At 45.5% G+C, this 27622-nt stretch overlaps 1 protein-coding gene across 2 annotated transcripts in view; it reads right to left on the bottom strand.

The window, feature by feature from the left end:
- KIF16B (kinesin family member 16B) overlaps positions 1 to 27622 on the bottom strand; it is a 197312-nt gene that overhangs the window by 47434 nt on the left and 122256 nt on the right. The window contains exons 18-23 of one of the 2 annotated variants that reach the window (XM_081148758.1): positions 25487 to 25540; positions 22685 to 24073; positions 19492 to 19641; positions 17530 to 17626; positions 16432 to 16482; positions 2776 to 2898 (exon numbers count right to left, since the gene is read on the bottom strand). In XM_081148758.1, the coding sequence (XP_081004884.1) occupies positions 2776 to 2898; positions 16432 to 16482; positions 17530 to 17626; positions 19492 to 19641; positions 22685 to 24073; positions 25487 to 25540 (1864 nt within the window). Of the gene's footprint in view, positions 1 to 2775; positions 2899 to 11459; positions 15168 to 16431; positions 16483 to 17529; positions 17627 to 19491; positions 19642 to 22684; positions 24074 to 25486; positions 25541 to 27622 lie in introns of those variants that run through there. The other variant, XM_081148757.1, reaches the window with a different exon arrangement.

Raw genomic sequence — 27622 nt, forward strand, 5'->3', positions numbered from 1 at the left:
ACCTCCCAAGTTTTAAATGTTGACAACTTCTTCAAATTTTAAACACCTGTTCAGGCCTAATAATCAACAATACTCACCACCAGTTTGCTCCCACTGCCTTAAGAAGTGCCACCAGACCCGGTAGCACCACCCGTCATTTGGTCCTTCAGTTAGAAAAGCAAGATACCAAAATTTGAAGTTTACAATTCACAGCATCTCACCTCCAGGGGCTGCTCTGTTGGGCAGGCCCAGCAGCTCTGAGAGGGCTCAGCGTCTCCCCGGCGCCAGGGCTGCAATAATGGGTTTAGAAGGGAGGGCTCACCACGTGTCTAAACCCCCGTGAAAGGACGGGAAGCCTGTGCTGGAAACCTCCTCTAGGTTCTGCTTTCCTGCTGTCACTCCTCACCCTTGCTGTCTCTGCTTCTCCCCTTCTCTTCAGGCTGCTGACCAGGACTTACAGCCAAACAAGGTGGCATTTTGGGGCAAGAGGAGACTGTCACTATGGCACCTTCAATAACGGTCGGATGGTTAGAATTAGGAGCAGGTGGGTTTGGATGTCATGTATTTGAGGTAGAGTGGGGAGCTCTGGTCAGCGAGTGGAGTGAACCCCGTGGTGGGATGGTGGGGGGAGAGGCTAGAGCAGAGGTCACCACTCCAGGAGGGGAACCGGAAGACAACCTTGAAAGATTACTTTCAGTTTTTACAGGAATAAAAACTCAGGAAACAAAATATTTTTAAAAAAACACCAGTGTTGGCTTGTTTCCTTATTTTACCATGTTGATATGTAAATTAAAAGGCAGGGACTTTAAAACAATGCTGGAAACATCAGCTTATTTCTATAACAAGAGTATGACATCCTTCATTAGCCTTAACCACTGAGTTCCTAGGCCGGTGTTTTGGATCATGCTGAAATGGAATTTAAAAATTAAATTCTACCCACTCTGGTCCCAGTAACTGGAAATGGCAAGTGTAATGTGGTCTAATTGATTTCACATACCAATCACCAAAAAGCACTTGGAGCGGGAGTGTTAAAATGACTGCTGTAAGCCAGCTGGCGGTGCTACCTGCCATTTGGTGCAACATGTATTGTCCAGGTGCATTCTGCTGACCAAGGGGGACATTCAATGATATTCAGCACAGAACATGCTCTTCTCAGAGAGCAGACAGACTGGCACGGCCTCAGCTTCCCAGCCTGCCTCTGACATCGGCTGGCAGGACATACATCTTTGGAGGCAAATACAGACACAGTCCCAGAAGGGACTATGTGCTATTGGGATGCACTGGAAGGTGTAGCTTTACACTCCCCAGAAAGCCACCCCTGCACATTGCTGGGGGAAGGGACTGGGCAGGAAGGGGAATAGACGCATGTCTTCCAGTGCTGTGAGCTCTGTTTTGGAGAATTCACATGTTGAGCTAGTAAAAGCCAGTCTTTACCCTCTACTTAGAAATATGGATATAATACAAACACAGCTTCAGAAATTATTTTCATATATGCATAGAGCAGTACATGCATACACAACAGGAACTCTGCATACACACACATACACACAGTTTCAAATGGCTGAAAGAGGAACTGAGCAGAAGTGAGGCTGTAAGTCAGGGGAGGGGAGGTGCTGGATCAAGGACACAGGATAACAGCAGTTACCTGCACTTTCTCCAGGACTGGAAGGATGTAGTGTCTAAAGGCGGGGGGTCACCTAGGGGTTCTGGAGGCAGGTGCACTGGAGCAGGGCAGTGGGGAGGGCTGGCTTCAGGCTCCTCCCCTGCCAGGCTCCACCAATAGCTGCTCCACAAAGGGATCAGCTAAGAAGAAATTTGGAAAGCAGAGGTATTATCCAATTTCCTCATTTTACCCATGAGGAAACTGAGGCTCAGAGGGGGTGAAACACTCAGGGTCGCTCAGCAAACTGCAGCAGAACCAGGGCCTAAAGAAGCCAGCACCCAGGTCTCCAGTCTGGTGTTGATCCGACCAAGACCACCTCTGAGAACACCTTCACGCAGCCATGTGCCTGTGACTTTGGTGAATGTCATTACATCAATACCCTCGTCTATCCTTGAAAATGAGGAAGTGTGATTAATCATTAATTCCTTGAGGAGGGGATGGTGGCCAACAATATTAATGAAGTGTTTGTTATGAGTCAATGGAAATAAATTAGGAAAAAGATGAAGTCATTATTTCTCAAAGTATGATATAACGAAACAGGCACATCTCTTCCTGAAAAGTTGTATAAATAAAATAATGCCTAAAACAGATTAGGAAAGCTTCCTAATCAGTAATAATAAAAACAATAAAAACAGCAGTAGTAACAATAGCAATAGCTATAATTGTTTATCACATGCCAGACACGAGACTCAGTGCTTTATATGCATTAGTATCCCCGTGACATAGATATTATTATTCCCATTTTTATAGTTAAGAAAATTGAGCCTAAACCCCTGGGTAGGGTGTCCAGCTGTCCTGGTTTGCCTGGCACACAGGGTTTCCCAGGGCATGGGCTTCCAGTGCTGAATGCAGGAAAATCCGGGGCCCCCTGGGATGGCTGGTCACCCTGCCTGTGGGGCTGGGAGTGACAGCAACTTCCATGTGTGCCTGACCCCCCAACCGCCACTACCTTCCACAGGATAACCTCTCTCCATGCGCTACGCAGTGAAGGCTTTCACACGCTGGTTTAAAGAAGGGCGTGACCGATATCTTACAAAACAAGATTTGCACAGGTAGCTTCCTCTCCTTTTACAAAAAAGACAGAGAAACGCACTGCCTTGGCCTCAAGCCTCCAGCAAAGAAGGGGCACTTACCTTGACCTCAAACTCGAAGTGCTCGTCCTTTCCTTGCCCGCAGAGAACATAGCGTGGGATGCTGATTTTAATTGGGTCCTTCAGGTCATCTGGATTTGCTCGCAAAGATCGAGAAACCATCCGCTATCAAAGGCACATCAGAGATGGGGGAACAAAGAGAACCAAGATCACTCAACTGCAAATACCCTGCCTGGGCAGGCAGGAGGAAATGTGTTTCAACTAGAGAAAAGAGCATCAGACCAGTAGAATTCATTTAGAAAAATGATGACTGCCTTTGAAAGGAAAATGCTAAGTCTCTCTCACAACCAAAGACCAGTTCTTTAGGTGCACTGTTCCCCAAAGGCAGGGCAAGAGCACTTCAAAATGTTGCTTGGCTTTGAAGTTCCTCCCCATTTATAAGAACAAATGAAGACAGGGACAGATTACATGTCCCGACTTTAAAAAAAAAATTGGCCTAAGCCAGATTCCTCTCGGAAAAGTCTTATCACCTGCCTTCTTTTTTCTTCACAGACCCTCTGACTGTGGTACACAATGCTCCAGAAGTTGGGAGATTTTACTCAAATTTACTTCATTTTTAACATGCAGGCATTTTTACAAGCCAGTGTAGCATGGAAAGCTCTTTAAACCACAATTAAAACAAATCCCAAGCACTTCCTTCAGGCTCCATTTGATTAATAACCTCCTTGGCCCTGACCCATATGTATGGTCTGGATGGTGGGACGCCAGAAGGGTTGGAGGAACAGGCATTATGAAAAAAATAAATCTTCCAAATGAGTCCTCATGGGTGTGAATGGGAGGAAACCTCTGAATAATCCTTATCATCTGTACTAACCTGGAACTTTAGAAAACATTAGAAAATATGATTTTTTTAAGCAATAGCAGAAATAAAACAATTATAATCACACTTAGAGTTGCATTTATTGAATACCTATTATATACCAAGAACTGCACTTAATAGTTTATATGCACTTGACCCTGGCAGCACCCTATGAGGCATTAACCTTTGTTAATCCTATTTATCAGACGAGGGCCCAAGACTGAGAGTTCAGCAACCTGACTGAGGTAAGCGGTAGGGGCAGATTTGAACCGGGGATAACCTAGAGCTCAGCTATGTCGCCTCTGTGCCATATTCCTACAGTGAAGCTTTACAATTTCATCTGCCTCAGATAAGCTGGGCTAAGGAACACTTCAATATGCTCAGAATTTAAGATGAAAACTCCATAGTTATGCAGCGTAACCCACTGTGACTAAGAAGAAAACAGTGGGCAATCTGCTCCCTTTCTCTCAGAGAGAGAGGGGTCCTGGCTCATTGTACCCTCAGCCAGGTGTGACACGGAGGGTCCCACCTAACTCAGTGTGTATGTGTGTGCGTGTGTGTGTGTGTGAGAGAGAGAGAGACAGGGAGAGAGCTCTGATTCCTGTATGATACAGGGCTAAGCTTCGTCTCATCAGATTATTGCTTTCACCTCGCAGACGGTGTAAAGATTTGGGCAACACATGACGTTACCTTGGCCTTTCAGAGCACCTTACTTTTCCCTGCGTGGCTGGCCGCACAAACAAGAACCTTTAATTTTATCCCAGTGGCGCACCTCTCCGGTTGTCCCAGATGTCAAAAACCCTAGTGGAAATTCTTCAAAAGCGAGTTTCTCAACACGTGGGTGCCCAAAACCTTTCAATTCCCTGAGAGTATGTTTCCAAATTACTTTTAAGTGGAGACATTTCCTGAAACGTGAAATACGTTTTTCTATTTAAAAGTGTGAAAAGGCAGAGAAATAATTTGGTGGTTTTATTTCTTTTCAAAGAACACATCTGATGTTAAGAAATGTTTCTGACGTACAAATGATGGTTTACCCACGAAGTTCCAGCTCGGCGGCCTAAGCCCTGAAACCTTCTATGTCACGCTTAATAACTGTGTAAGTCAAGTAGGAACATAATCTCTCTTTGAAATCAGACACAGTCACTTGGCAACTCAACTTGTGTGTGTGCACGCGAGAGTGTGTGTGAGTGTGTGTGTGTGTGTGTGTGTGTGTGTGTGTGTGCGCGCGCGCCGGGGGCTGGGCTGGGGGCAGGGAGCACACTGTAGACTGGAACGACTTCGGCAAAAGGGAATGCTGCTGAAGGGATTTTAAGCAGCAGCTAGCAACTTGAGAACTGGGGACCACATGCTCTGCCTTAGAGGAACCTGGGGGCCAGCACCGCAGCTGCCACATGAAGAGCCACCTTTGCACAGTCACCGGCTCTCTTCCTAACAGGTGAGAAGACGGGAAGGGAGAAAGGCAATTCGGTATTTTCCCTTCGCTCTGCTAGCAACAGTGCTTTAAGGTGTGCATGACACTATGGACAAGGGTAACACACCTGGCGCTGAACATCTACCGGGACCTGCTGCCCGGAAGCGATCAGCTGGCTTCAAAACCTCAGAGCAAGAAAGAGAGACCCCAAACCAGATGCCACCCGAGGGCGAGGTCTCCGAGTTACACTCTCCCAGCCCCTCGGCCCCTCAGTGTCCCTGCGTCTATGGAAAGTGCATATTCTCCAAACCCCAGTGACACTGCAGGATCCCAGCTCTGAAGAGGCCGTGCCGCCCGTGGCACTTCCCCTGAGGCAGATGCTGACAGTCCGCCGCTCATCACTGCAGGGGAGAGAGCTGCCACGGGGCGCTGAGGGAGAAAGGCTATGAATCGGTACATTGCGATCCAAAGGTCGTGGATTCTGCTGAGGAAGGACTGCAGTCAAAACGGCCCAGGTGTACTGTTAACCAAGCAATGGAGACCTCACTTCAGCTTTCTAAATGCCTTTTCTTATAGGCACCCCTAGGACACACGATCAACACTGGTATCTTTTATTGAGCACCAACTATGTGCCACACACAGGGCCAGATCCTGGGAGCACAAAGTAACTTACAAAGAATCTGGGATTTCTAAGCCTTTAATTTTTTTCAATTACATTGTTTTGAACAAAGATGTGGTTTTCCCACTCTAGACGGGTTTCATTCTAAGGTTAGTAAGTGCCACCTTAACTTTCTCTTTTTGTAAGTCAACTTTCAAAGTGAGATAAGACTGTGTTACCATATACGCCTTTCAAGACTAGAAAGTTCTCAGTTTCTAAGAATATATAATTGCAAAATCAATCCCTAATGAAAAGAAAATTGTTTGAAGCTCAGGCTGATAGATCCTTTAAAGAAAAAATCCTTTGTAGTTGTGGCCAAGTGGGTAAGGTGATGGACTAGAAAAAAATCCCTGCCTTGGATAACTGGGTGTATGACTTAAGTAGGGACCAGTGATCAAAAGTGGATCTTATCATATTTATGCAGTTCTCCTGAACCTAGGATGAGATGGCCCTTTGCATACCAGCACTTGCACGAGTAGCTGAGGAAATGGTTCTAGATGGGCTACAAGAGATGCTGCCAGTTGGGGCCAGACAGGGAGGTGTGACAAAGCCCTGTTACTCTCTTCCTGATGGCGCACATTGGAGACTAAAAATACTGTTAGCAGCCTCTGCTCTCGCCAGGGGTCACAGTTTGCTTTGACCTCACTGATTCCAAAGTAACTAAATATTAAGTGTAGAGAAAAGAAAAACTGCAGAACTGAATAACTAGAGAATAAAGCTAGAGCTCTGACGGCATCAGAGCAAAAGTATAAACAGAAGAAAAGTCAAAGGAGTACATGTTGCCATCTAATCACTGCTGCAGCGTAAGTTTTAGAAATTACTTTGAGTGAATGGCATGAGAAATGCAGAAGTCTCAGGATATAGTGTGAAAGGTTCCTGACCTTTTCCTGAATGCAGGAGGGAAAGCTCACCTAACTGTCCCCCAAATTTATTTTTTTATTTGGAAGTAGCTATATCTTGACTATCTTGAGTTTCATACGAGACGAGTAAGTGCGCAGTATCATATTTTATCCCATTATTTAAAGGAGCTTTTAAACTTCTATGTAATTATTTATTTTGGAATCCGCCACAGTTTCTCTACATGTAGCAAGGAAGATTGCTAGACTTGGAAGGGAAGCTGGTGACACATCAGAGGGACATGAAAGGCTGTGTGTCAGAGCACTTCTTACGGCAGAGCTGGAGGGGTAACTGCACAGGACACTTAAAGGGATTTTAAATGAACTGTGGAGCTATTGAGAGGTAAAAGGTCAAGGGAAAGCACATAAGTAATGACTTGGGTTACATTTCTATACATAAGAAATATCTTTTAAGATAAAAGGAAATGTTTTTCAGAAGCTTTCAATGAAGTAATGCTCTGTGCCCACAAATACGCTATTTTTCAGTTGTTGGGGAAACACTATAGTCGGGTCCTCAGAGGAAGGCAGCAGGCAGAACACAGCCTACATTGTAATACCCAGATTAGAATCTTCCTGCCCGCTCTCCTCGGGAGGGAAGGTTCAGGAAGTTAATAGCAAGGGGCTTTAGCATCCACTGGGATCACTGTCGGCGGTGCAGAGGGCCCGAACGGACCAGTCCTCCGGGGGGGCCACCAGATTTCTCCCTGAACACCCTAATTATGCACCAGATGGCTGAATTCAGTATACGCTCCGACTATGTCGATGTCAGACCTAAGGGGTGTTGTCTGATAGCTTAGAGCCAAATATCCAAGCTTTGCTTCTACAACACAGGTTTTCACCAGATCTAACAAAACTATTAATTCTCCCTTCTCTGTCCCCAACATAGCACATATTTCTAATCCCCCCTTTTTAATAGTAATAGTTCTAATTAGGGCTACTACGTATCAGGCACGTATGATGCCCTAGCAGCTTGAAAAGGGCCTGGGGCAGGGGTGCTAAGGACCTGTTACATTCTCAAGTATACACCATGGTACAAGGGACAGGAAATAAAGGTGACCTGTGTGAGCAGGTGCAAAGTATGATTACGGTAAGGGGCCAAGACATTTATATTTATCTCCCCGAGGTGAAGCCTACCTGTGCCGTGAAGGAACCTGTGCTAACACCAAGCTACTCTGAAGGCTTAGTCCATACAACTGAATTGGATTTTGCTAAGACATCTGGCCACACAGGCTACAGGTACCGCTGACCAATCTCGTCCAAGTGAGGCCTGGACGGCAGCCTGGCATGAGGAAGTGATGTTAAGCTTCATTTATTTTAAAGCGAGTTCAAAATACATCAGGAGACAGAAATAAGGGTTTTCAAATAAGGAGTATTTCTTTAATTTTGATATATATCTTTAAGGATAAATCACCCAGAAAATGATGCTTGTGGAATATCTTTTTTATCCTAGTGACCTTTGGGTAAATCCAAAAGGTTTGGCTAACATTTCAAATTCATGATTCTTACCACAATAGGTTATTCCACCCATATACATCTGAGTTGGTCAACACTGTTTCAGGATTTGGAAACACTGGATATCTGATGAATGTTTCTATTTGAAACTATTAAAAATGTCGCCATCTATCTCTAGATCACCAAAGATCAGTCCCTTTAATGGTCATCATTTCCAGATAACTCATCATTAAGTAGATGATTTAAAAGATTAAATTAATGGGTCTAGAGAGACTGAGAACATGGTGACAACTGCTATGTGGCTCTAATCACCAAACACGATTACAGAGTTTAGAACCCGTAGGAGGAAAATCGAGTTCTCCCTTCCAGTTCTACAATGTCTTCCACTAACCATGAAAAGTCCCACTCAGTGGCGCTCACTGGTTTTTGCTGAGACCTGGTTTTGGTTCAACCTGGGCTGAAGTCTAAGCAGAAGAAATGACAGTGGGGAGTAGAGATTCTCTTCATTGGGTTTCTGTAGAGCACACTGTTTAACCTTCTAGTTAAGAAACAACATTGACCACACAAGATTATCACAGCCAGGTTATGACTGTATCCAGATTTTCTTCCATAGCAGTTAAAAATGTATAGAGCCGGGGGGAAAAAATTTAAAAAAGACTGACGTCCATACAAGGAAAGCATGGAATTGCAAAGAAACTTATAAGGCAACTCTTGAAAAAAAAGTCTCCAAAACTCATGAAAAGAATAATCTTTAACGTCTAGAAATTCCAAGAGAAAAACTTACAAGTCAGAAAAGAATCAACTCAACAATTCTTCCAAATATTCATTCCTAGTACATTTTCATTTTTAAAAATCAATTAAAAAATGTACCCCATGTCAAGAATCACCGTGACTAGAAGGTGACGTTGGCATTGTGGAAAGAACATACATATTCTGGAGAAGGTCTGGGTTTGAGTTCCAATTCCCTGTCACGTGATCCTTTCTGAGTTAAATTCCAAAACATGAAACTGAGACTGATGATGACAATTCCTCCACCCCAGGAGAATCACTGTGAGCTCTCAGGAACAATACATGAGAAAGAACTGTACCTTGTCAACCACAATATAAAGGGTGCTTGGGGCTATTAATGCTATAATCCACTGTATCTTCAGCAACAAAAGATTTTAACCAGATATTAAAAAAAAAAAAAAGGCAGGAGGAATGATTTATAATGAATGTCTTTCCTTCCCACAAACTGGATTATTCAGCTCTATTCCTTATAAAGGCTTTACAAAATTACCAGGGTGCAATCTCTGGTTAAGGAACAAGAGATTGGATGGTGGTGGCTTGGAAAGTGTTGTGCAAGAAATAGCAGAGGGACTGATGGGTGTTGGAGGTAAAGTCAAAGGAGATGAGAGAGAGATGACTGTCTCCTCTGATGGGCTGTGATATAGTAGATTGTGGAACAGACTTGCTCTGCTCTGCTACAGATGAGTGCCATGGACAGACAGATTCTGAAAATGGGCATCACAATAAGGAAAGATTATGGAAAGAATAGTCTAACAATGAGAGCAGTTCCCAAAAAATGAGCTGCTTCAGAGGTAGACAGTGGTCAGCCCAGCCATGGCAAGGTCAAGCAAAGACGGGACTGGAAAGCAAGTTGAACTAGCTAACTTTAAATGTCGTATAGCCTATGTTCTTCCTGTGACTGACTACTTCTGTTAGGAAAAAGTCTAAAGTTTTATGTGAATTTTATCTTCAATAGCCTTGGGAACCTTGACATAGTACATCTGTGGTAGATTGAAGTACTGGTCCCAGTTTTTCTCTCTCTTGTAGTATGTAGCCTTAGTCATGTCACGGCTTCTTGGTAAATGGAGTGCATTGCCTTCTCCTTGACTTTGGACTCAGCCATGTGACTTGTGTTAGCCAATGTGACATTAGCAGACATGAGGCATGGTTGCCCTTTTCTTCTTCTGTCATCATTGTGATGGCCACTGGCCCTTCAGCATAGGCCCCACAATGTGACACGTGGAGCACACCGACCCTCGCTGACTGCAGATGATGTGTAGTTTACAGCAGAGCCGCCTCAACCTGTTTGTAAACCATCAGTGAGAAATAAAATGGTGGGGTTTTTTTGTATGTTGCTGAAATTTGGGGGGGATATTTGTTGTTTGGCAATAGCTGACTGATGTAACATCTGTTACAAAATATATTTTAAGGAATGATGCAGAACTGTCCAAGATGCATACTGGAGGCTGTGTAAGTAAGTTAAAATGACCTCATTAAAAACTGGTCTACCAGTGAGACTGCTTGACCATTGAAGAAGCATTAATAAAAGTGCTCTAATCTATTTATCATTCAAAACATTACATCATGTAGGAAAACGAATGAAGACAAAAATTACCATAATTACTATTGCTGGAAGGCATAAGTATTCTCTTCAAAGGATGCACATACATTTTTTTTAAGTAACGAGAACAGGGAGACAACCTGTTTTGAAAAGTTTTTCAGCAAAGCCTAAATAAATTCATCTTACCACAAGTCTGCAAAATAGGGAGCTGTGAGCAAAATGGATTTTAATCAAATTCAGATGAAATCACTGTTTCAAAAGTATTCAAAGAGGTTTTGTGTTGAATGCATTAACAAGCCACACTGTAAATGTTTATGCCTCTATTACAACAAAGCAAAATGCTACATAAAGTATGTATGAACCTTTTTTTCCCCTGATGCAGGAACACATTACAATGGAGATGTCGCATGAAGCTGGATGCTGAGACTCTCATGCCCGCTCCACTACAGTGGTGCCGAGGGCACTCCCATTCCCGAGAAATGAACCAGTGGAGCCAGAGGGAGGCTGCTGGGATGGAAGCCACAGTGGATAATGGCACCGACACTATTCCACTGGCTTCTACAGGCATTACGACAACCTTAACACTCACTCCATGGACAGTAAATCAAATTCTGGTATCAAAGTCATATTTGATCTCAAGGTAAAAAGCGTGTTTAGGTGAGAGAAGTGACATGCAGAATCTGAATGCCAGAGGTTACTTCTTTTACGTGGTGGGCTCTGAATGTAATCCTCATGGTGGCCTGCTTGCACCATGAAGCGGACTGAGGAGTTATAATAAGGTGATTTTATGCAATGCTTGCATTTGCTGCATGCTCCATGTATGAGCAATGCTGAAGACCGTGATTTATCACATGAGAGAGTTCTGCATCTTAACCTATGAGGACAAGTAAGTCTGTCAAATATTTATCACTCCTTGTTAAAATTTTGTACTACTTATGTATTGTTTCCTTTCCCACCAGAGCGTCCCTGTGCTGACTTCTTAAATTCTACTCTCTCAGCTTGTTGTGATCATAAAGAGAAAATACTCAATGGGACAATATGAAGAAAAAGGTCGTGGAAAGTACATTAGCTGAAAAAAGTAAAAAATATGACAATAAATTAGGAGACATATTATTAGGATATTAGAAGACTACTGTGGGGTTTTTATTAATTTTTTATTTTATTGTTGACAGTAGTAGAGATGAACCCCAATTTCCCCCACCCTCACCCCACCCAAGACCATCACCACACTACTGTTAGCTCTGCCTGGGCAAAGAGGGAAGAGCCTTCCTTCACCAAAGAGAGATGGCAAGTTTCTGGATGGGTTAAGCTTTGACACTGTCTCCATGATCAATCAGGAACAGAAATGGGACGGGATACAACATTGTCGCTGCCCGTTATCCAGAGATCTGACCAGAACAGAAAAGGACCCCCCCATGAAATGAATGGCTTAACGGAACAGCTGGCTCACTCAACTGCGTGCATCACTCGATGAGCAGCTATGGTGAGCTGGGCACGATCCCAGCTGGAAGGGGAAGCAGAGCGGATGGAGGAATGAAGGCATCAGCCCCCTTCCCTCTAAGGCTCGCTAATTTAGTAGAACACACACACCCGAGACACAGGAGCACGCTGGCAGGGCAACCCAGGGTCAGATGACATCATGAAAAAGACACAAAACATGCCACCGGATTCCTTATTGAAATGTTCAACAGAGGTGGGCAAAAGGGGTCAAACAGGAGACAGGGAAATTCTGAAGAGGCTGGTTTTAAGCCTCTGTAGAGGAGGAGGGCAACTCACAACCGGATGGCACTTCGTGAGGAGAGACCAGAGGCCAACATGGGCATGAATTCAAGTCAGAAGGGAGGCCAGCTCACCGACCAGCACAGCGCCTGGCCAGAGGCCACGGGCGATGGGTTAGGTGAGGGGCGAGAGGGAGAACAGCCGGGGAGGGGGGCTGAAAGCCGCCTGAGTGGGCCTGTGTCTGATAAGACAGCGCAAAGGAGCAGACATGGCGGTGGACAGCCTCTAGGAGTGAAATGCGAGGCCCAGAGAAAGGGTCGGGATGCGGGGCAGGCTGCAGGGGGGCGGCAGGCAAAGCTAAACCGACAAGTAAAGAGCTGAGATCACAGAGGCTGGAAAGGGACAGTCACAAAGTCTGAGAGGAGAAAGGAGGAAGGCAGGTAGCCAAGCGAAGACGCCGCAGGCCTCGCAGCATCTGCATTCTACCTACGACGGTGAGGGGAGGGCGCGAAGCCCCCGGGGCCTTCGGGACGCTGGGCCGTCACTAACGGGCTCTGCTACGGAGCTGTCCTAACCACAGCGGAAACGGGGGGCCCATGAAGGTCACTGCCAGGCTGGGCACCTTGCAGGCTGCACAAATTAGCCTGCCAGAGGCCGGCAGGCAGAGAGACTCCACACCACCACGCTGTGGGTCGCCATGAAGCCAAACCATCAGAAAGGCTTTCATGGCCTCACAAAAAATGAGGCAGACCCAAATTTACAAGGCTGGGGTTCAAGAAAAAGGAGGAAGGTGGCGATGCGGATATCTGATCAGCACTCAGCCATGATCTGCTTTTGTTTTACTGTAGATATTTAATATATTGGGACCCTTCACTTCAGACATCTGCCTTTGTCCCGTCTCAAATCAGTTAGCTCCACTGAGATACTGGTAGTCCTTGGCGGCTTTCCTCAAGTTCATTTTATTGCAGATCTCCAAGAATACGCAGAGTGTTTTCCCAGGTCTCCCCCTAGAGCCTTGTCAAATGTGAGATCAGCCACAGAGCCTCATCCTGCGAGTTGAGGGTCAGCTTCCAGACCTCGGGGGCCCCGTGCCGACTGCCCTGAAGACAGGACGGGCTGGTGAGCAGCTGGATGCTCCGGGCGTCTTTCGAGGGCTCAGAGAGGCTGTTTCTTGAATCGGACGGAAGTTTCCGCTTTTGACAGAAGACCAGCTGTACTGCTGGCAATGCCTCCTTCTCTGGAACAACAATGCACCTGAATTCACTCAGAGCACGAAATCTGAGGACATCAAACCGTGTTCGTGGGGGAGGTGAGTTCAGAGACCGAACGTGCGGGTAGAAGACTGGATCCTGTCTCACGAGGGCGATGTGCGTGTTCAGCAGGGCCAGGGACTGACACGGGTCTTGGCCAGAACCGTCCTCAGCCCGGACGGTCGTGTAGAGCAGTAGCTGAACCTCTGCCAGAGAGGGGATGCTGACTTGCATGTTTCCGTGGAGAAAGTAAATCAGGTCAACCATGGTGTTCTGGAATCTGGATGACAGCCGGACTCCATTCGACAAAACTAAGTCAGGGGTTTCTGCTTTCCAATCAAGGGACAGCTGGACCAGATCTTGCTGGAGCAAAGGATGGCTTGTGCAAGCAGCAGCCTCGGACTCGGGCACCAGGACACGCAGGAGGTCGCGGCATATTTGCTGACAGAGGTGTTTGTTGTAACCAAAGACAGTGAGCAGGAGACTCTCTGAGGAGCCCAGGAATCGAATGCTCTGCCCACCGAAGCCAATTTGAATCTCCCGGAGTCCAGAGAGAGGCAGAGTGTGAAAAATGCCCATGGGGCCCGGGGGGGTATCTGACAGAACCAGAGCACACAAAGCTGAAGGGAGCAGGAGCAAGCACGCTGGCCGGGGGTCGGGCTGTGAGCAGTTGGCAACAGCGAGCCAGTAAACGCCTCTGACTTCAGGCGTGTCGGCCAAAAGTTCTGGTGGGAGGCAAGCCACGTGCTGAAGAAAGTCTTCTACAGGGAGCTCCTGAAGTTTCAGCATCTGATCTGGGAACTGCACAAGCGTCTGCTTAAACGCGGGGATCCTTCCGGCCCCTCCAAGTTCCAGGCGGACAACTGAGCTCGGCGAGGAGCCTGGCGCCTGGGAGGCCGAGAGGCCTGGCGCTCGGTAAGGAGCCCCGCTCTCCGCTGGCCCGGGGGCCCCGGCCTCCTCGCTGCCACCAACCTGACCTTGGGCAGGAAAAGAATGAGACTCTGAGGGTGCCTGGTGTGACGGCAGGGGCAGGGGCAGGTGCAGGGGCAAGTGCTTCACCAGTGGCAGTCTTCCGATGAGTGTTGCCACTTGGGAGGTGAGCCCGCTGGGGTCCCACAGGCTCCCCACGTTCCTGGCTTGGCTGATGGCCTTTGTGCCAGCCTGCAGCAGGTGACTGCTCGTATCTTTATAAAGGTTCGAGAACCTGTGGTAAAAATATCCCAGCCCACTGTTCCCTTCTGCCCTGATATTCATCAGTGACTCTGGAGGGCTAGCTTTTTGAGAAGCTAACTCTTCCTCAGTGTGCTGCTCGCTGCAAAACTCTGAGGCTGGTGACCGCTGCGACATGCTGGCAGGTGCATTCTCCTCACTAGAAACACTTTCAGAGAGAACACAGTAGAGTAACTTGCTCTGCCTGGTCTGCTTGTTCCCACTGTTCATAGACACTTCTCGGCTTGTATGTTGCAGCAAAGTCCAGGTGGACTCGATTCCCAAGCTGTGTTCACCTTTATGAGTCATCAGCTCAGTGATGTTTTCTGAATTAACCCAAAAATGGTCTGCATTGCTGGTGTTGCTTTCAGTAAGAAAGGTTTTAGATAGATTGAAGCCTTCTGACCGATAGCCACCTGTGTGCTCAGGAGGAGGGCATTTGCAGTCACTGTTCTGCAGCATCTCAGGTGCTGAGGGCTGATCCCTTGGCTGGTGGGTTCTCTCTCCTGATACTGAAGAGGAAGGTGCAGGGCCTGAGAGGCTCCAAGCCATGAGATCACTCTGGTGGTTGTTCTGACCCACTTCCCTCTTCTCCTCTCTGCTGAAAGTGTCAGTGACATCTTTGGGCACCAGCGGGGCAAGACGCCCTTTCTGTTCAAGATGTCAAAAAGAGTTGAAATGGGGATGTGGTAGCAGCTTTTGTGATTCTTTTTCCCATGAACATTCTTGCGGTCATTGGTTTCATTGTGAGGATTGATTTGGAGGTTAAATCAAAAGCTGAAGTCATTCGTATTGATTGACACATGATTTAAAAATATATGATTGGATTCACACATGGAATATCTAATAAGCTACTGAGTAATTTTACAGAAGTACCTTGTATGGAATGGATCTACAGTATCCATTTCTTGGTCTAATATTTCATTCACTCTAAAATAAATCCTAAGTCCTTTGGGTCAGTTTTCAAAAGGTCAAATTTAGTTGTAAAAATGAATCCATGACCATATGTCCAAAATGTAACAGTAATCAGGCCATATTTAATGAAAATCAGACACTGAGGCCAAAAGAAATTGACAGGCATTCCAACCTGAGTCATATTTCTCTTGCCTCTTGGTTCATTTCATGAGATTCCTTAATTTTATCTGCCCTGGATAGACTGTTATTACCATATCTACAAACCAGCACCGTGAGAGGCCAGGCACCATGGATACAAAGAAATGGAAGGCAGCATCCTGCTCTTCCCAAGGTTATCAGCGAAAGGGACGGATGCCCGTTACTGGATGACTGGGACACCCGGGCTTTCGCCTTTCACTCTCTGTTCAGTAATTTAGGATCACCGTCTGGAAGATTTATATCACCTAGCAAGTTCTGTTTCTTTTTTTTTTCTTCTTTTAAGGAACATATGGGAAGGACAAGCCCCTCAGTGGAGAAAAATACAACTAAACCCCTTACAAATCGTATGCCCAATACACCTTGGTTTGACAGTCCAGCAGAGAACTAAGCTAACCAACCAAGACTTATTTCCTTTGTACTACTGCCAACTCAGTCTATGAAATAAGCAGGGTTTTAAGATATCGAGAAGTACTCAGTTTCACTTCCAAACCCCGTATCTGATTCTGATTATATAATTCTGCCTTTTAAATGCAAACCAAGGGAAAGGATACTGTTGCCAATGAAAAACTGGGCAAAGCACCTCCACCCCAGCTACATGCCATTCAAATAAAGTCAGGGCGGTTTTGAACCTTCAGGATTCCATTTAATTTTCAGTCCATATAATAGCTTGCCTTCCCCATTAGCCATTAATCTCCCTGGGACTTCAAGATTCTAATTATGCAACTAAACATTAAGAAAATTTAATCACATGAGCATGCCATAATTTAAGGAGACCCTATCAATCTGAAAAGTCATTACCTACCTCATATTTTAGCTTGCGTTGAATGGTACCATTGTGAAGCTTCTCATTATTCTGAAAAGAAAATAAAGAGCCCTCTGTATTAAATTATAGTGTGTTCATAGAGGAGGAAAAAAACTGATTTGATTAGAAATATTTATGGGAGCAAATTTCTAAAGAAACATACTTGTCATTCAACAATGACAACCTTTCAATAGAATTTATACTCCACGGTAAACATGACTCTATCGATCCCTCTGCTTGTAAGAGAACTGAACCATTTATTCTGAATCTTAAAATTCTAAGAATATGAAAAGCAAGATTTCCTAAGGACAATTCTTAAATCTGCAGGATAGAAATGCAATGCTTTTAGTTTGATAAAAATAAACTTGTTGCAAATATGTATTTTCTCAAAAGCAAAATTATATTTCTATTTGGGATAATTTATCAAGCAAATTAAATACTTAAGAAAGCTGGCTGTGCCTCTTTATTTTTATTTAAAAAATTTTTTTTCAATGACAATTTACATTCAATATTATATTGTATTAGTTTCAGGTGAAGTTTGTTGCATTTTTGGTGAAAACAGAAAAATGTTATATGTAGAATTTTTATATTTATTTTTTAAATATATCATTATTGATTTCAGAGAGAGGAAGGGAGAGGGGGAGAGAGAGAGAAACATCAATGATGAGAGTCATTGATCGGCTGCCTCCTGCGCGCCCCCAACTGGGGATCGAGCCCGCAGCCCAGGCATGTGCCCTGACCGGGGATCAAACGCGATCTCCTAGTTCCTAGGTCGATGCTCAACAGTTAAGCCACGCACGGCCGGGCTATATGTAGAATTTTTATAAATCAAACAAAATAAAACATTTTAGGAAACTTTATACTCACTTAAGAATTTCTGCCAGAAGTTCAAAACCTTAAAATAAATAACGTTACCTTTGAACACATACTATTTGTTAACTGTTAGGCTCCACCCTGTATTTAATTTTTCTAGCACATTGGCATCTCAATTTTTCCACTGGAAAACAGTAACAGAAGATGCCACCTCCACCGCCACCAACCTGTTGAAAGGCGATCTTAGAAGGGAGGGGCTGCGTTACTTTTGTTCCCCCGGCTCACCTTCGTCGTATCTGTAGCTGTGCTGCCGTCACTGAAAATCACACGATGCAAATCCTGGAGGCGCCTCTGGACCTCTTCTTCGATGTAAGCGCTGACCCTGGGAACAGGGAGGCGGGGGACTTGAACACTTCTAATCGGAGCATTTGAGATACTTTTCTACTATGCCCTTCATAACAGACAACGTTCTCATTCTAAATGCCAAACGTAACAGCAACAGGACCTTAAGCATTTCTCTACTTCCTAAGAAATCTAGAGCCACGTGTCACTATCTGTGTTTCCCCCGGGAGAGAGGACTGGCCGGACAGCAGAATCTGAGAACGGAAGGGCCGCTGAAGGATCCCACCCAGCTCTCTCCCGGGCATCCTGCCTGGAAGCCCGGCTGCAAGGCGGGGGGACCACGTCCACTGGTGTCTGAAGGGCCCAGCCTCCAACCATGAGTCACGGACTGAGACCCAACACTTCACTCACTGAACCCCAGTTTCCTTGCCCAGAGAACGGGGATGGTCATCGCTCACGTCACAGTCATTTAGAGGATTAAAAGTAAAAAAAAAAAAAAGACGTAAACAAAAGCAGCGAACGTAATCTTCATGAATTTCACTATCTGGTAAAACAAGGCCTTGCACTGTTCCTGTTCCGTCTTTTCTCTTCAACTGGGTTCCCTATACCTGGCCAGGACAGACCATGTTTTAAAGGTCTGTATCTTCCAAAATGCCTGTCTCAGGACCAAGACAGTGGAAACCAGAAACAGGTGACTTCTGAGGCAGTTGTCAACTGAACATTTCACACCTCATAGAATGTAGGTGAACTGTATGAAGTACAACCATTCACCCAGAGAAACCAAGGAGACTGTGAGTTTTATTTCCATCTAAAGTCCTTCTAGTGCTTCCAGCCACTCAGATGGAAGTCTTACTCAGCTCTAGGCTCTCCCCGCCCCCAGCTCTACAGACACTGATCAGGTGGATTAGTTCAAATGAACTGCTTGGCATGTTTTCATCTTACCACATTAAAAAGAAAATCTGGTTTTACCTTTCTAAACACATGCATAGTCCCATAAGTATTTTTTGTAGTACTGACCACAGCAAAATGATTTTCTGAAATGCTAAGTAACGAGATTAATATTTCAGGTAAGAGAGCCCAGAAGAATGCAGTCAGGGTAATAAAGTGCAGTATTTACCTTTCAGTATTGAAAATAAAGTCATGTGCAACTCAACCTGAGCCAGGGCCACTTACAAATATATTAGCTCCCTGGACGTGACTTTAATTTTTAAACTAGCCCCGTGGAATATGCAGCCCTAGCTTTAAAGGGCTACAGAGGCTCATGCTATTCCGAGTACATTTTGATATCCAAATATATACCTCCTGATACCCAGGGCTCAGCACTGTCCAATCTGAAATGTCCCCATGACATAGATGGGGCTGAGAAAAATAATCATATTCCTTATAGCTAAAGAATGACTGTGTCAATTTATCTGAGAGTTCTGAGCCACAGAGCAATTGGCAGTGCCACCCAAGTTGAAAGTCATTTCACTGTAGTAACATCTGGTATATATTTATGCTCTTCATGATCATTCTGAACATACTGGGACAGCTTTTGTAACCGACTCCATCTATTTGTAATCAATGACTCCTATTAACGCTATTTCTTTGTTCCTCTCAACTTGGCCTTGCAACACTCTTTCTGGATGAGCTGGTTTCCCAGGACCTTTTATTTTTACCTTCTCACACAAACTACTTGCGCCAGCATTACTTGGATTTAGCTCGGTGGTTCTCAGAATTTTGATTCCCTTTAAATGAAACTCAACACACCATTGGCCAGGCAGTGGTTGATGGAGACAAAGCACATCTCAGCCTCATGAACTGTCACCTTTGGCAGACCCCTCCATAAGGAAACTGGCCAATATGAGTGAGGTACAGTGACTCACTGAATCACAACAGAAATGGCATCAGTTTAACGCCCAGTACCTGGCATCCATCAGAGGAACCGGGTGAGGTTTTTCAGCATTGGATGAGCTAGAAGGAGCAGCCTTTCCCTCCAAGGTACCAACATGCCCCTTGTGAACATCATCAACCTCATAGATCTTCTGTTTCAACTGCTGGATTTCATGTTCCAACCTGCAGAGATGGAAGTTGCATGAATTCATTCATTACCAGTATTTCCTGAGCATCGTCAATGATTGGGACATTGCTCTAAAAACCATGGAGGATCCAGACAAAAACTCTGTGCAAAGAGCTATTTACCTTCTCATAGAAAACAGACCACATACCTAAAAGATAAGGTATATGGTATATGGAAAGCAATATAAACACAGAAGCTAAGCCATGAAAACCAGGAATCCACTTTAGCTAAGGCAGAGGGTGTGAAAAAGGCAAAAAGATGAGAGATCTAAGAAATTCATATAAACTATAAACTCTGAAACCAAACATTTATTTCCTATGATAATCATGCACTTAACATGAGGTCAGGTGTCTGTAAGGCTATTCTGCCACTTGGATCCAGGGCCGTGAGGCTAGAGGACCAAGTTTGCCGATGAATTTTGTCCCAGGAAACACAAGACCCAGCTGGGGGCCGCAGCCCACGTGGTGTGTGAACTGGGGCAAGTTAATGAAATCTGGATCTCTATGTCTTCAGGTATCAAACGAGAGAGTCAACTAGTCTCTCTTAAATTAATTCAGCTCCACAAATCAGGGATTCTAGCTTCAGACCCTGATGTCACCAGCAGCAATCTGACTGCTCTGTCCTACACGTGAAAGCCATGTTGTTAACTTCTGAAATGGGATTATGGGGTCACCAGGGTTAGCACTCACGGGTTCCATGGGAGGCCATGCCCTGCTTAAATCAGCCCTTCATCTGTCCACTGATTAGCAAGTACTTACTGAGCATCCTTTTGCAGAGCACAAAACATTTTCAAAGGACGAGGGAATATTAGGGGCCAGGTGGTGGGCCAGCAACCAGGGAACAATATTAACAGGGTCTCAGAGATCGTAAGGAAAATGAGGCAGATATAAGCAGGTAACTACCGATGTTTGTAATGAAAATGATGGCCAGTGGAGTTGTTCAAAGACACCTTTCAGGGCTGGGACCATGGAAGAGACTCCACAGAGCAAAGGGATTTGAGTGGGGCCCTGAAGGCTGAGCTGGATTTTTAGGCAGGGCTCCAACACATGTGACGAGCTGCCTGCCCATGGTGTAGCTCTCGTCAGCAGACAAGAGGACAAGAGGCTAAGAGCTGGGAGGAAAGCGACCCTAGGTTCAAGTTGCAGCTCTGCCACTTTCTGCCTGACACTTGTCCCCAATGCTTATATAACCATGGGGTAGAAAAGAAAAAAACACACAGAAAATGGATTAAATTTTGTTCACAAAGCAACCGCCAAGTTGTCCAATCTGGAATTTAACATTTCACACTTGTGGATCTCAAGTCAGGCTGCATGGCAGGCCCTGGCTCAGCCATGAGAGCAGAGAGATAATGAAACACTAAGACACCGCAGGAGCATCACAGCCAGAGCAAAGAGCTCAGATTTGTGGGCCTGAATTAGGTTTTAGCAAAGTCTACTCCATCAAACACATGAAGCTAAAAGCCTCCTTTGTGTGGCTGTTAGAGGAATGCTGACTGACACTGGGAAATCACTTCCATGGGAATCAAAATGCTGTATCCGCTATAATAGAGTATTAATACTAAATGGCCAGGGTGCGAAGCCCGTTGACAAAAGCCAGGGACATCAAGCTGAAAGCTCACGCTGCATTCTTACTGCACACTGCAGGATGCAAATTGAGAGCGTGCTCTCCACTACTTTAGATTTCTGGGGGCTGGAGCTTTGTCCAGCAATTTCGTTTACATAACACACCTGCAATCATATACTTAAACCTCCAACCTATTTCCCTAAAGTAATAGCATTATGGTTTTGACTGTTATTTGTTGCTGTTTTGCCTGCGGGAATTACCAGAGAGTAATTGTAAATAGAATTCAGAGTATAAGCAGATCATTTGAAAGGAGGTTGTCCTGACCTTTTCAGGCAAGATGATGGATGGAGGCTCCAGCAACAACTCAGAGTAGGCCTTGCCTGTCATTAGCATGGACCCCAGGCCTCCGCCAATGTCAAGCTGGGCTCCTATAGGGCAGCAGACTGGGCTTCTGTTGCAGCCCCTGCAGAAGGCCTATGGGTGGGAGGAATGCTGGGGAGGGGATGGCGCTCCAGGCCCTCCAACCTGGCTTCACTAAGATCTCAACTGACCAAAGGCCTGGAGCTAAGAAAATGCTCAGACCCCTGGTCTCATCCGCCCCTTCCTATAGGGTGAGGACACTGTGGCTCAATGATGAAAGATTCTGCCCTAGATTACCATGGCAGAAAGGGCCAGGCCAGCAATGAAGCCCCCTTGCAGGATGACAAATCAGGTGACGTGAGTCTTGGCATCATGTCTGCAGGGCACCAGAGAAAGCGTTCTCGAATTCGTGTCTTTCCTCATTTTGAGAACCTACTGTACGGGAATTAGTGAGAGGGGATAGGTGAAGGAAGGGAATATTCTTTGTCATGAAAATAGTGCTAATTCCCAGTTTTACTTTTCACAACACCAACAGTAATATTAGTAAAAGATGGTCAAACATACTTGAACATACCACTGTGTTCAGAATCATCTGGTGAGTTTTGTTTGGTTGTTTCTTTTAAAATACAGAATTCTGGGGGCTCCCCTTCAATACTGTGAATCATCGGGGTGGGAGAAGCACTGTTCTGTTCCCTCCTAGGTGTGGAAATCAGTACGCCCCGCAATCTGTGGGCACAGGGGGTGCCTTACTGTAACTTGGACTAGTCAGGGAGAAGGGAACCAAGGCTGGAAGCTTTCAGTCCTCTGCATCTACCAAATACCAAAACCTACACACTCCACAGGTCAGCCAGCAGGGGGATGAACAAGGGCTTTGTTTTTGTTTGTGCCTTTTCAGCTTTCGGCCAATGATTCTAAAACAAAGATCCCAAAGAGGAAGTAAACAACGTTGAGGGACATTTTTTCTAAGGCAGGTACACATTTGCCTGTGTAGTAGAGAATACAAAAGCTGAAGGAATCGCTTTTAAGAGACAGAGAGAGGCACAGTGCGAGGCGCTGACAACGCGCCCTCTGGGCACCAGCACCAGCGCTTGGCCGCGCTCCCCCTGTGCGCCTCACCTCTCCCGGTCCTTCTCCAGGGCGTCCCGCTCCGCCTCCAGGCTGGCCTCCAGGCTGGCCTCCAGGCTGGCCTGCACCCCGGCCCGCTCGCCGCCGCCCAGGGTGGCCAGCCTCCGCCTCTGCTCCTGGGCGTCGGGGCCCGGGGCGGCGCGCCTCTGCAGGGCCGAGTGCCTGCGCTCCAGCCCGGCCACGGCGCGCTCCAGCGCCTCCCGCTGCTGCTGCTCCCGCGACTCCAGGATCTCCTTCTCCTTCCTCCGCACCTTCTCCTCCTGCCGCGCCACGTTGGCCGTGAACTCGAAGGTGGCCTGCAGCCTCTGCAGCTGGCTGGCGCTGGCCTGGTACCGCGCCAGCTGCTCCGCCTTCTCCTCCATCTCCTTCTCCACCTGATAGAGCGTGTTGTCCAGGCCCAGGGGCCCGCGGCCCAGGGTGTCCAAGGCCCTCTGCTTCTCCTCCTGCAGCGCGGGCAGGTGGTTCTGCAGCAGGGACTGGAGCTGGCGCTCCTTATGCTGCAGCCGGCACTCCGCCGGCTTTATCTTCTCCGCGGCGGGAGCGGCCGGGGCCACGGAGGTGACGCTGTGGCCGCTGCTTCCCGGCAGCCTAAACCCCTCTCCGGTTTCGGATCTGAGGCGCTCCAGGGCCGCCTGCTCTCCTTCCACTTCCATCCTCAGGAGGTCCCTCTGCTGCACCAGGTCCTTCTCCAGGTTGGCCAGCTTCACCAGCTGCCTTCTCTTGAACTCCAGGAAGCGCAGCTGGGCCCTTTCCAGCTCCTCGTCGCCGCCGCCGTCCTCGTCGTCGCCCTCGGCACGGGCCTCCTTCGCCCGCAGGAGGGACTCCCGGATGCCCTCCAGGTCCCGCCGCTCCTCCTCCACGCGCTGCACCTCCCCTCGCCGCAGCAGCCGGATCGTGTCCTGCTTCTCCCGCAGCTGCTCCTCCAGGTGGGCCACGAGCAGCACCTGCTCCCGCTCCTGCTCCTCCAGCCGCTGCTTCTCCAGCGCAAGCTTGGCGTGCTGCTCGTGCTTCTCCCTCTGCAGCCGGTCCAGCTCTCGGAATATCTGGATCTTCTCGGCCTTCTCGTGGCTGCTGAGCTCCTGGAGGCGCTGGAGCTCCTCCTGCGCCCGGAGGAAGCGCGCTTCCTCCTGCTGCTGCTTCTGCAGCTCCAGCTCCTGCTGCTCCCGCAGCCTCTCCTCCTCGAACTTCTCCTTCTCGGCCAGCAGGTCCTTCAGCCGGCTCTCGATGTGGAAGCTGCGGCGCTTGAGGCTCTCCTCCTGCTTGCGGATCTGCAGCTGCACGATCTCCGTCTCCTTGCGCTGGCTCTCCACCTCCTGCTGCATCCGCTCCAGTTCTGCCTTATCTGATTTCTGCTTTTCCTCCATCTCTTCTATGAGTTTCCTGAAATGCAAGATGGTCACCGATCGTTACGGGAGCACTGTGTTCAAACGCTGCTCTTTCCCCTGACTGAGATGCCCTGAAATGAACACACGATATACAGCCAAACCCTCTGCAGCAATGCCAAGGAGGGGGAGCTGCTGTCCCCGGCATTTCCAGTAGCAGACGTTTGATTTCTTTACTCTGTACCTGTCCAACGTATCATTTGCCCAAGCTCTTCAAGTAGCCTCTGATACCATTTCTTTGTGGCGTCTATAAGCATCTTGTGTTGTGCGTGATGTAATTTTAAAAGCCCCCTGAGCTCAAAGAGAAAGAACTGTGCCCAATTTAAATTTAAATGTGAATAATCTTATTCAGCCCAATGGTTAAAATGCAACAAAGTCAGTTACGAGATGACATCAAATAAAAATGCTTATGCTGTCTTAAGCTCATTGGGGTCAAATATCCAAGCCAAGATAATCGACAATCCACTGCTCCTGCTCATATAACTACATGTTATTTAGCATTTAATCACCAGCTTAGGAAAAATGGTAATCACCAAATGGCCCAAAATATTCGCCTATTAATACATGACATTGAAAATAACACAGTCTTCATTAGAAAACGTAAATGCATGACTCCAGGGGTTATGTTGTGTTTTGTCTAGTGGAACAAATGACCCCCACTGGGTGCTAACTCAGTGTTTCCAGGGTGGGGTTGCTTCCGATCTTATATGATGCTGAAAACTAATTCATCTGTAACACCTAACCTCCAGATTTTAGAAAATATTCATTTTGTAGATTTTCTATGGCCTAAGTTCCTACTCCAATATCGTAGTCTATTTCTTGGACTGTTAAATAGAAGAAAAAAAAGGAGATTTTTATCAAATAATTATATTCAGAACATATAAAAACTCTCCAAATCAATAAATCAACCAGACACACACACACACACACACACACACACACATACCAAAAGAAAAGTGAGCGAAGACTATGAAGCAGATTATAGGGGGAAATACAAATGGCCAACCAGGGCTGGAAAAGATGTTTAAAGAGGGGGGAGGCATAGGAAGGGAAACTGTCCTTCTTTCAGCTTTTTAAAAACTCAGCTGATATTTTTAAGGAAGATAGACTTTTGAGTTCAATTTAAACAAGTATATATTTGGCCTATTAAATTAAATGGGTACATTAAATTTGCCTACTGACTCTGGTCCTTCTTTCTCACAAGTACTTGAAGAGGAACTATTTAAAAAATTCAGACGTGAAATAAAACTAACCAGCTAAAGAAAAATGGCCCCCAGTCATTAGACAGGTAAATAAGAGACACAGAGTCAGAGGGGGGTATTGAACAGACAGAGATGAAGTCAGTCTAGGACATTAACACAAGAACCCACAACCACAGGAGCGTCAAAACTCAGTAACCCATGTAGCTTACCTTTTGCTTTCTAATTTTTCAAGTTCTTCACGCTGTTGCCGCTCAAATTCCAGTCTAATAAAATCAAATGAAAATGAGTCACTTTTCTAAAAGAGCTCTTCTCTCTCTCTCTTACTCTTTGTATAGGTAAGTAATTACAAAGGGCATCAGTTATTTGAGTACGATTTTTCATTACTATGGATTAGAGAGTTTAAAATGTATACATTGCTCTATGACTATGATTAGAAATGAAACATACTTTTTTAGGTGCTTGAATTCAGACTAAAAGGAACATATTTTACTTAAAGGGAAACAAACAAAACACCACGGTACTGAAAAAGCAGAGTTAAAGGAGAATTCTAAATAAGCATGTCTACCCCATGCAGCTTAGTCACCGGTGAGCATATAAAAATGGAGAATCTCTACCTTAGACAGATGGGTCCTTTTATAGGGAAAAGACTGCCAGGGAGGTAGAGAGAGAGAGCACAGACATCAATTAAGAAAAGAATTAATTGAGAAAAATATCAGGAGAAAAGCAGTAAGATACAACAGCCAACAGCCATGCACAAACTGAAACATCTTTTTATAAATACCACATTTCCCAATAGTTTCTCGAAGCAAACACTCCCATACTCCAAAGAGTTAGCTCTGTTATGTTTTGCACACTTCCCATGATAATTAGAGCCTAATAATAACTGAGTATCAATAATTGCAAATAGTAGTCAAATTCATACTTTCTACTGTACAGATAGTTATATTGCAGGAAGTTTGTCAAGATGCTCCTTAACTAGTGTTTCACTAAAATATTGATAACAGAAGCTGATTTTTTTCTCAAGTACTAGTTTTAATTACTGCAAGATTTCAGTATTTCTATTAAATAGCATGAACTATAATTCGCACATTTTCCTGTTTTGGTAGGTGGCAGATATATCTAAAAAGTTGAACTGTGGAAAAATTCACCATGAATTATTTTCCTTGGGTAACATGCAAGTCCAAATTGACCACAGTTACTTTTACAGTGAGTTAACAAATATTTCAAGTAGATCTGTTACCAATTTAATTTGTCCTGATATTGAGAATAAGCTGTCTGAGGGATTTTGTGCTGAGTGATTCAGTGTTAGCTTACACTGTGTTCCTCGCAAATCCTTAAAATAGCAAATGGTACCTTCAATTCACAGATTAGGAACCAAAGCTTGGATATGTGAATGAACTTGTCCAAGGTCATAAAGATAAGATGTGTTGGAGCCAGGATTTGAACCCATGACAGCCTACTTCCAAAATATCCTCAATTCATTTTATAAGCAATGCTCAGGTTTGTGATATACTGTAAGGAGAGGCAAAGCATGGGAGAGGCAGATGCCAGAGTGAATGGATCAGGAGTGCTCTACGGGTCGGGGAAGGGTGGCCTGAGAGCAGCAGGGGAAGACCCAGGAGTCTCTGGGCTGTTGAGCTCCCCGGTTCCCCCTCGGGAGATTTCATTTTAGAACATGTGATTGGGTTGGGGAAGGGAAAAGTATGTGAATGAGCGGTGCTGTGGCCCTCAGATGTATGAGCCACAGCTCTGATCTCTCCCGAAGGGTACCATCTATTGAAATGTAAAGTTCTGAGACAAGAAATCAGAACTATGTTGTACCCCTGAAAGTAACATAAAATTGTATGTCAACTGCAATTGGAAAAAAAGTTTTAAATATTTTAAAAAGTAATCGGACAGAGATTCCCATTTTAATTCTTAATGAAAAAAATGTATGACTTCATTTCCATGACCTGTTTCTAAATAGGAGCAAGGTTTGATTGCTTTCTACTGAAAGCAATGTCTTTGATAAATAATGACTCCCATTTCCTCAACAATAAGAGCAAAACAAAAAACCATAAAGATGCTCATTCTTAACCTAAAGCCCCAGTCCGAGGAGAGTGTCATAATTACAAAGTTAGGAACTATATTTTAAAAATGAGCTGATGTGAGCTCTGGCTGCTACTGTATAACCTCTGTAAAATATTACTTATTTACTAATTATACTTTAAAATGTCCCTTTCCATAACCAATGATAATTATTTCAAATAGCACATCTCAATAGATTGTAAGATATTAATGTGTGTTAATATCAAGGAAAAAATATCAACTGTAATTGTATTTTAATGTGGCTTCATTTTCAATAT

Source organism: Miniopterus schreibersii (assembly GCF_964146895.1).
Source record: "Miniopterus schreibersii genome assembly, chromosome: 10".
NCBI classification, from domain to species: Eukaryota; Metazoa; Chordata; class Mammalia; order Chiroptera; family Miniopteridae; genus Miniopterus; species Miniopterus schreibersii.